This window comes from Jaculus jaculus, chromosome 6 (genome assembly GCF_020740685.1).
Source record: "Jaculus jaculus isolate mJacJac1 chromosome 6, mJacJac1.mat.Y.cur, whole genome shotgun sequence".
Taxonomy (NCBI): Eukaryota; Metazoa; Chordata; class Mammalia; order Rodentia; family Dipodidae; genus Jaculus; species Jaculus jaculus.
In genome coordinates, this window is record NC_059107.1 from 99053405 (window position 1) to 99063553 (window position 10149).

A 10149-nucleotide genomic window follows, 5' to 3' on the forward strand; every position below is an offset into this window, starting at 1 on the left:
CAGGAGTGCTCAGCAGTGAAATATCTCTATCACACCTTCCAAGCCTCAGGGTCCATTGCAGAAGAGGTGGCAGAAAGAATGTAAGAGCCAAAGGAAGTGTAGGATTCCTTACAACGTGCTCCTCCAGACACAAAATGGCCTGGATATTCATGACCTCACAGTGTCTGACCCTACCTACACAAGACCATCAGAGACTAATTGAGAGGGGGAGGGGATATGATAAAGAATGGAGTTTCAAAGGGGAAAGTGGGGGAGAGGGCATTACCATGGGATATTGTTTACAATTATGGAAGTTGTTAATAAAAATAAATTAATTTTAAAAAATTAGGGCTGGTGAGATGGATTAGCAATTGAGGTGCTTTCTGGCAAAGCCAAAGGACCCTGGTTCATATACTATAAAATACAGCCAGGCCCTACCTCAATGATTAACAATAACCACAGTAGTGACAAGAGCAGATGACTCAAGGAGTGACTCTAGCCAGGCACGGTGACATGCGCCTACAGAACCAGCACTAGGAAGCTGAGGCAGGGCAGAAACTTCTAGGCAAGCCTGGATAACAAAGATCTTGTCAAGGAAAGGAAAGAAGAAGAAAGGGGAGGGGAGGCGGGAAAAGGGAGGGGAAAGGAGAGGAGAGGAGGAACTGAACCAAGGTCCTTTGGCTTTGCAGGCAAACGCCTTAACCGCTAAGCCATCTCTCCAGCCCCCAAATTTTCTTAATTGACTATAGTGATGAGAGCACTGCTGTGTAGTAGATACTAACAACCACTGAATTGTGTAACCTAAATGGGTGTATTTTATAGTACATGAATTATATCTCAATAAAACTCTCTTGTGAGATAATTTTTTTTAAAACTGGGGTGAGAGGCCTTGAGAAGTTGAAAGAGGACAGAAGACAAATATAGATTGGCTGTTGACCAGAGTAACAATTCACCATCTAGTGTCACAAGGGGAGAAAGATGGGAGATGATGAAAATAATTTGTAGGTCGGTCTAGCCTTTGGTGTGTGTGGTGTGTATTGTGCATGTGTTCATGTGTGTGAGTACAGGGGTACACATGCCCAGCGTGTGTGTGGAGGTCAGAGGATAACTCGGTGGGGCTCTCACCTCCCACCTGCTTGGAGATGGGGTTTCACACTGTTCACCACTGTGCTTGCCAGGCTAGCTGACCCACGGGAGCTTCTGGCAGATTCTCCAGTCTGCCTCCCTTCTTGCCCATAGGTGTGCTTGAATTACAAATGCCCACTACAGCACCTGACTTTTATGCGGGTCCTGGGGGTCCAAAATCAGGCTTGTGGGACAAATGCTTTATCCATTAAGCCATCTCCCCAGCTCCCTAGACAAGCCTTATAACAAAGAATAAAGATGCCAACTTTAAAAAAATGTTTTAAAGCAAGGAAGGAAGGAAGGACTAGCGAGATGGCTTAATGGTTAAGGCACTTGCCTACAAAGCCAAAGGACCCAGGTTTGATTCCCCAGGACTCATATGAGCCAAATGCACAAGGAACCCAGAAGCACATGCCTTTGATCTTAGCACTCAGAAGGCAGAGGATTGCTGTGAGTTCGAGGCCACCCTGAGACTATATAGTGAATTCCAGGTCAGCCTGTGCTAGAGTGAAACCCTACCTTCCTGAAGAACACATCATTTTAACACAGTGGACAAAAAGAATGAGACAGAAAACCAAAAGTAAGACTACTTGGGAGCTAGAGAGATAGCTTAACAGTTAAGGCACCTGTCTGCAAAGCCAAAGAACCCAGGTTCAATTCCTTAGGACTCATGTAAGCCAGATGCACAAGGTGGCACATGCATCTGGAGTTCATTTGCAGCATCTGGAGTTCGTTTGCAGTGGCCAAAGTCCGTGAGGCACCCTTCTCATTCTTTATCTGCCCCTTTCTCTCTCTCACACACACACAAATAAATAGTAAAAATAGAACTAAGACTACCTGAAAAGAGGCTACGGTTAAGGGAAGGGGATAATGGAAGGGCATTATGACCAAATAACAGTATGTTCATGTGTTAAGATTTTAAGGGCTAGAGAGATGGTTCAATGGTCAAAGGCACTTGTTTCCAAAGCCTGATGGCCAGGATTTGATTCCCCCAGTGCCCACGTAAAAGCCAGATGCACAATGTGGTACGTGCATCTGGAATCCACTTGGCAGTTGCAAGACGCCCTGGTGTACCCATTCACTTACCCTTTCCTCTCTCCCTCTCTCTCCTTGAAAATAAGTAAAATTTTTAATAGAAAGAGGGGGCTGGAGAGATGGTTTAGTGGTTAAGGCACTTGCCTTCAAAGCCAAAGGACCCAGGCTCGATTCCATAGTATCCACATAAAGCCAAATGCACAAGGTGACACATGCATCTAGAGTTCATTTGCAATGTCTGGAGGCCCTGACACACCCAATTTCTCTCTCTTGTCTGGCTGCCTCTTTCTCTCTCTCAAATAAAGAAAATAATTTTTTAAAAAGATATACTTTGGCTGGAGAAATGGCTTAGCAGTTAAGCGCTTGCCTGTGAAGCCTAAGGACCCAGGTTTGAGGCTCAATTCCCCAGGACCCACATAATCCAGATGCACAAGGTGGCAGTTTGCAGTGGCTGGAGGCCCTGGCATGCCCCATTCTCTCTCTCTCTCTCTCTCTCTCTCTCTCTCTCTCTCTCTCTCTCCCCCTCCCTCCCTCCCTCCCTCCCTTACTCTCTCTCTCCTTCTTTCTCTTTCTCTCTCTGTCGCTCTCAAATAAATAAACAAAAAAAAAAAAAGATAGATTACTTGGAAAGAAAATGGGATTCAGAGTAGGGGCATCAGTCAGGGAAAAAAGGGAGGGTGGTAGGAGGGAATTATGATCATGGTATATTGTCTATGTGTATGGAGGTGGTCAATAAAAAGTTTTTAAGAGCTGGAGAGATGACTCAGCAGTTAAGATGCAGACCTGCAAATCCTAAGGACCTGAGTTCGATTCCCCAGTACCCACATAAAGCCAGATGCACAAGGTGATACTTGCTGCTTTCTCTCACTCTGTCTCAAATTAATAAATAAAGTATATTTTTTAAGTTTCTAAAATTTGAAAAGGAAACGTAAACATTGTAATTATTTCCACATATTGCTTTCTACCTGGAAAACTCAAAGAATCAAATTTTGAAATTAATGTAATCACTGAGAGAAGTTAGTAAGATAACTACATACAAAACAAATACACAAAACTCAGTGGTGATGATAAATGAAGTGACAATCAATTAGAAAATACAAGACTTCTCTTTTTTTATTTTTTGTTTATTTTTATTTATTTATTTGAGAGTAACACAGAGACAGAGAGAGAAAGAGGCAGATAAAGAAACTGGGCATGCCAGGGCCTCCAGCCACTGCAAAGGAACTCCAGATGTATGCACCACCTTGTGCATCTGGCTCACGTGGGTCCTGGGGAATTGAGCCTCGAACCAGGATCCTTAGACATCCCAGGCAAACGCTTAACTGCTAAGCCATCTCCCCAGCACTTCTCTTTGTTTTAACCAAAAACAAGGTGATTATCACTAAGAACATAGACTGGAGACATAATTAAAGCAGGTCAATGTGCTTGCTTACAAAGCCTGATGACTCAGCATCAACTCCCCAGCACCCACATAAAGCCGGTTGCACAAAGCGGTGCGTGCCTCTGGAGTTCATTTGCTGCAGCAAGAGGCCCTGTTGTGCATGCGCTGGCTCGCTCACACTCTCTGCCCTCTCAAATAAATAAGTAAATAAATCTTTTTCTTTTTTTAATATTGTTTTTTGAGGTGGGGGAGGGGAGAATGGGTGTTCCAGGGCCTCCAGCCACTGCAAATGAACTCCAGACACATTTGCCACCCTGTGCATCTCTTACATGGGTCCTGGGGACTCCAACCTGGGTCCTTTGGCTTTGCAGGCAAACACTTTAAATGCTAAGCCATCTCTCCAGTCCACAAATAAATAGTATTTTAATTGCTAAGGAAGTGTTGGGCATGATGGTGAATGCCTTTAATCCCAGCACTCAGGATGCAGAGGCAGGAGAATCACTGTGAGCTCAAGGCCAGCCAAGAACTATAGAATGAGTTCCAGATTAGCCTGGATTAGAGTGAGAGCCTACCTTTAAAAAAAAAAATGCCTTTAATCCCAACACTTGGGAGGCAGAGGCAGGAGGATCACTGTGAGTTCAAGGCCAGCCTGAGACTACATAGTGAATAACAGGTCAGCCTGGGCTAGAGCAAGACCCTACCTTGAAAAAACAAAGAAAAGCCGGGCTTGGTGGTATTTTTATTTTTTATTTTTTATTTTTTTTTTTTTTTTGAGGTAGGGTCTCACTCTATCCCAGGCTAACCTGGAACTCACTCTGTAGTCTCAGGGTGGCCTCAAACTCATGGCGATCCTCCTACTTCTGCCTCCCGAGTGCTGGGACTAAAGGTATACTCTACCATGCCTGGCTAAGGCCTTGAATTTAATCATCAATATCAGTTCATTCCAAAAGTTCTTTCTGTTCAGTGCAGGGCCTTGAACAAAGTGAGCAGGTGCTCGAGCACTGAGGCATGACTCCGGGTCCACAGCCTTCCTTCTGACCAGTAACCTCCCTTCTCATGATCAGTCAGGCCTTAGCCCCTGGACATTGTGTGTTTGGCCTCTATCTGGGGTAACATGCCTTTGCACATTACAGTTTACAAAACCTCAGGGGGTGTGGCATGACAATCCAACCAGAATTTCCAACTTGCACAACCTGAAAAAAACCTGAGGACAGTAAGGTCAGGGTATGCTCTATGAGTCAGCTCTACCTCCAGCCGTCCGCCCCTCTCATGGCTGATCTGAGGCATGTACAACACCTTCCCTCTCCCCTCTGAGGTCAATCAACACACTCCATCCTCTTCAGCTGGGCAGGATGAGCCAGAGCACAGGAACACAGGCACCACCTGGCTCTTCACCCACATAAAACTTACTGGAGAGCCCATGAACCTGTGCCCTCCAGGGGAATTATGCATGCAGGCTCCACCCTGTTGAGAGGATTGTGAGGTAGAAGTTAAGGAACAAAGTCCTATCGCTGGAGGAGGTGAGACTTGATTCTGCCTAGGCTAGGCAGAGGCAAAAAGCCAGTTTCCTGCAGCCAGTGTCATGGACATCCTGCTCCGACTCCTGCAGCTGCTGATGCTGCTTCTAACCCTCCCTCTGCACTTGCTGGCTCTGCTGGGATGCTGGCAGCCCTTTTGCAAAACGTACTTCCCCTACTTTATGGCCATGCTGACCGCCAAGACCAACAGAAAGATGGAAAGCAAGAAACGGGAACTCTTTGGTCAGATAAAGGGGCTGATGGGAACCTCCGGGAAGGTGGCTCTGCTGGAACTGGGCTGTGGTACTGGTGCCAATTTCCAGTTCTACCCACCTGGCTGCAAGATCACCTGTCTGGATCCAAACCCCAACTTTGAGAAGTTCCTGACAAAGAGCATGGCTGAGAATAGGCACCTCCAATATGAGAGGTTTGTTGTGGCTTGTGGAGAGGACATGAAACAAGTGGCTGACAGCTCCATGGATGTGGTGGTCTGCACTTTGGTACTATGCTCTGTGAAGAGCCCAAAAAGAGTCCTGCAGGAAGTCCAGAGAGTTCTGAAGCCGGTAAGCAGAGTGGGAAGGGCATGGGCCTGGGAAAGACAAATGCAGCCTTGGCAACTCCCTCCCGGGACACCTAGGGAGATGTGATGTACTGGTGCATTAGAAGCCTCCCATCTGATAGACAAATAGCCCCATCATCTATGAGGCTTCAGGCCCAGAGACCTTCTGCTGAATAGGACAAATGACAGGAGATGGGCAATGATAGGACACAGGGGGACATACAGGACACCACCTCGCACAGGGATGTGAGATTGCTGCCTAAGGCAATAAAGTTTAAATTGAGATTTGAGGGCTGGAGAGATGGCTAGGTGCTTAAGGCGCTTGCCTGCAAAGCCTAATAACCCATGTTTAACTCTCCAGATCCCACATAAGCCAGATGCACAATGGTGAGGCAAGAGCAAGGCTGCACATGCCCACTAGGGGGCTCAAGGGTCTGGAGACTGATTGCAGTGGCTGAGGCCCTGAAGTACCAATTCTCTCTCCCTCTCTTTATCTCTAAAATAAAAAATAATAAAAACATTTTTTAAAAAAAAATGAGATTTAGCCGGGTTTAGCACACCTTTAATCCCAGCACTTGGGAGGCAGAGGCAGGAGGATTGCCATGAGTTCGAGGCCACCCTGAGACTACATAGATAATTCCAGGTCAGCCTGGGCCAAAGTGAGACCCTATCTTGAAAAAAAAAAATTGAGATTTGGGCTGGAGAGATGGTTTAGCAGTTAAGGCGTTTGACTGCAAAGCCAAAGGACCCAGGTTCAATTCCCCAGTACCTATGTAAAGCCAGATGCACAAGGAGCACATGTGTCTGGAGTTTATTTGCAGTGGCTAGAGGCACTGGCGTGCCCATTCTCTCTCTATCTATCTCTCTTCTCTCTCTCTCTCTCTCTGCTTACAAATAAATAAATAAGATAAAATTTTTAAAACGCCAGAAGCCAGAAAGAATATAAGAGCCAAGGGAAGGGTAGGACTCCTGACTACCCCCAGACACAAAATGGTCTGGATATCCATGACCTCACAGTGCCTGACACTACCTACACAAGACCATCATAATAGGAGAAAAAGATCATGACATCAAAATAAAAGAGACTGACTGAGAGGGGAAGGGAGCATGATGGAGAATAGAGTTTCAAAGGGGAGAATGGGGGGAGGAAGGGCATTACCATGGGATATTGTTTACAATCATGGAAGTTGTTAATAAAAGAAAATTGAAAAGAAAAAAAAAAGCCAGAAGCTGCCTGGCATGGTATGGTGACCCCACATCGAAAAAAAAGTTGAAATTTGAGGGATCAACAAGGTGTAGAGGAAGTGGGGAATAGTAGCAGAGACATCCAAACAGAGAAGTAATAAGTCTTTCAGGGGCTGGAGAGATGGCTTAGCAATTAAGGCACATGCCTGTGATGCCTAAGGACCCAAGTTCGATTCTCCAGGTCCCACGTAAGCCAGATGCACATGGTGGCACTTGCATCTGGAGTTCATTTGCAGTGGCTAAAGACCCTGGCACGCCCATTCTCACTCTCTCTCACACTCTCTTCCTCTCTCTGTCTCAAATAAAATAAAATCTTAATTAAAAAAAAAAAAAAAGACTTTCAGAAGTCCAGGTTTGGAACTCTAAAAAGGGATGTAGCCAGGAGATAGAGCTGTAGACAGCATGAGCTTGTAGTTGGTTACTCAGAATGTGGAGGTGAGTTGCCTGGGAAGAGAACAGTGGGAAGAAAGGCTTGAGGACCCCTCACTGTGGTCCACCTCTCAGGATGTCCGGGGTTGTAGTATACACTGGAGCATCAGAAGAGGTCAAGGGCACATACATCCAGAGAGCCACTGCCCCTTTTCCTCACTCTGTCTGGTGTCCATTCAGTCACCAGAAATTCTTCATGTATTGTGTGTGCGGGCATGTGCTCATGTTCATGTGTGCAGTATGTGCATGTTTGCACATGTGTGGAGGGGTGCATGTGCCATAGTGCATACATAGAAGTCAGGGGACCACTTTCAGATCAGTCCCAGCCTTTCCACCTTAATTTTTTAATATTCTTATTTATTTGAGAGAGAGAGACCCACGCATGGTAGCACATGCCTTTAATCCCAGCACTCAGGAAACAGAGGTAGGAGGATCAGGATCACTGTGAGTTCAAGGCCACCTTGAGACTACATGGGAAAGAGAGAGAGGAAGAATCAGACAGAAAGAGAATGAGCATAGACACACCACGGCCTCCTACCACTTCAGATTAACTCCAGACTCATGCGCCACTTTGGGCACCTGGCTTTACGTGGGTACTGGGAAATTGAACTGGGCCACTGGGCTTTGCAACCAAGTGCCTTTAACTGCTGAGTCATCTCTCCAGCCTCTCCACTTTCTTTCTTTCTTTCTTTCCTTCTTTTGGGGGGTGGGTTTTTTGAGATACAGTCTCACTCTAGCTCAGGTTGACCTGTAATTCACTATGTAGTCTCAGAGTAGCCTCGAACACAAGGCAATCCTCCTACCTCTGCCTCCCAAGTGCTGGGATTAAAGGCGTGCACCACCATGCCCTACTCATTTTTTTATTAAGTAGAAACTTTGTATGGACACATCATGCATTGGTATCAGCCTTCCCTCCTTTCTACCTCTGTTCCACGGAGGGCCCTCCTCAGTGAGATGGCTGGTAGTCACCATGGGGGTGTGGGTTACGAGATGTGAGAGCAGCAGTCAGTGTGGGAGGGGGCAGGCAATACCTCTGGATACTCCTTCACACCCTGTGGCTCCCTTTTCCCAAAACTTCCCTGAGCCTGGTGCGCACTTCATTTTCTTGGAGCAGGGCTTCTTCCTCTGGGTTCTTGCTCTGCTGCACTCACAATGAGCGTCTGAGAAATTCTCCTGTCTCTGTTTCCCCTCTTGCCATCAACACCAGCACACTGGGATGACAGAAGCCCACCAGAGCTTCCAGATTTTCACATGGGATCTGAAGATCAAACTCAGCTACTCCGGCTTGAGCAGCAAGCGCTTTACCCACTGAGCCATCTCCCCAGCCCTAGTTCTTGTTTTTTGTGTTTTTTTTTTTATGTTATTTAAACTTTAAATAGTTTTTTTTCTTTTCAATTTGCAAGCAGACAGAAATAGAAGAAAGACAGAGAGGATGGGAACACAAGGACCTCCAGCCACTGCAAATGAACTCCAGATGCATGGCCCACTTTGTGCATCTGGCTTTATGTGGGTATCGAGGAATCAAAACTCCAGGCCAACAAGTGCCTTTAACCACTGAGCCATGTCCCCAGCCCTCATTTCTTGTTGAAAAAAAAATGCATGTAATACATGTGATGTGTGTATGTGCATGTGGTATATGCATGTGCATATAGATGCATGCACCCCATGCACATATGTGCAGAGGCCAGAGTGGACAGCAGATGTCTGTCATTCCTCCATTTTATTTCCTTGAGACAGGATCTCTCACTGAACCTGGAGTTCACACCATTTTCCACTTAGAGTGGCTGGCAGGCCAGCTTAACCTGTCTCCACCCCCACCCCCAAGATTACAGGCATGCGTTGCCAAGACCAGTTTTCACATATGCTAGGTATTAACCTCGAGTCCTTACGCTTGCTGCTTAAGCCTTCTCATCCACTGAGCATCTCCCAGCTGCCAAGTTCTTCACATGTGCTTTGAGAGGGGACAAGAACAGGAAGTATCAGGAGCTGAGACAGTTTGCTCCATAAACTAGAATACCAGCAACTCCCATCACCCAGAGATTTGGTGGGGCTGGGTCAGAAGCAAGGAAGAGGCGGGAGGTTAGAAAAAAGGAGCAGAATGGAGTAAGTAACTCTCTCTCCGTGCTCCCAGGGAGGAGTGCTGTTCTTCTGGGAGCATGTGGCTGAGCCTCGAGGAAGCTGGGCCTTCTTGTGGCAGCAAGTTGTGGAGCCCACATGGAAACACATCGGGGATGGCTGCTCCCTCACCAGGGAGACCTGGAAGGACCTTGAGAAGGCTGGGTTCTCTGAAATACAAATGGAGCGACAGCCCCCTCCCTTTAAGTGGCTGCCTGTTGGTCCCCACATCATGGGAAAGGCAGTGAAATAAACCCCTTCTAGGCTCCAAGGAAGTCATCTGCTTCTCTCTTGCCTCCAATCAGAACAAGCCATCACCCGGCACCCCACGCAAGTCTATTTTCCAGTAAGAGGGATCAGGTAAAGAAGCTGCTCCCCAGCGCCCCCTAGTGCTGCCAGGGATAATCTTTAGCTTAAATCCTTCCTCCCACAGGGATAAACTATCCTATCATCCTAGATAACCTTTATACTCTGCCATACCCTTGATTGCAAAAGGCTGCCCATCTCCTAGGGCAGTTCCCATCCCATCACTTTCCCTTGTCCCCACGGTAAAATTCTCACTGCCCTCCTTCTGAGACTGTACCTATATATCCCTTGGAACTGGTCACAAAAGTCACGCTAGATATATGTCCTGCCAGGCCACCTCAGTCCCCCTTCCCACTTCCCACTCCATCCTGAGTTGCAGAGGAACAGACAGAAGCAGAGACCCTTCAGAGGAGGCAGCAGCTGTCAATAAAGAAGCCAGAAGTTTTATCCTCAAGTTT

At 46.7% G+C, this 10149-nt stretch overlaps 1 protein-coding gene across 1 annotated transcript; it reads left to right on the top strand.

The window, feature by feature from the left end:
• The first annotated feature begins 5071 nt into the window (after nucleotides 1–5071).
• Nucleotides 5072–10145, top strand: Mettl7b (methyltransferase like 7B). Its single transcript, XM_004649948.2, has 2 exons — nucleotides 5072–5600; nucleotides 9402–10145. Exons 1-2 carry the CDS (start codon nucleotides 5103–5105, stop codon nucleotides 9636–9638), a joined length of 735 nt encoding a protein of 244 aa, XP_004650005.1. The 5' UTR covers nucleotides 5072–5102; the 3' UTR covers nucleotides 9639–10145.
• The last annotated feature ends 4 nt before the right edge of the window (nucleotides 10146–10149 follow it).

What these genes read in the sequence shown, in the direction of transcription:
- Mettl7b (XM_004649948.2), top strand. Translation starts at nt 5,103, where the DNA reads ATGGACATCCTGCTCCGACTCCTGCAGCTGCTGATGCTGCTTCTAACC. An exon ending in TCCAGAGAGTTCTGAAGCCG is followed by an intron (nt 5,601 to 9,401) that starts GTAAGCAGAGTG and finishes CCGTGCTCCCAG; the next exon opens with GGAGGAGTGCTGTTCTTCTG.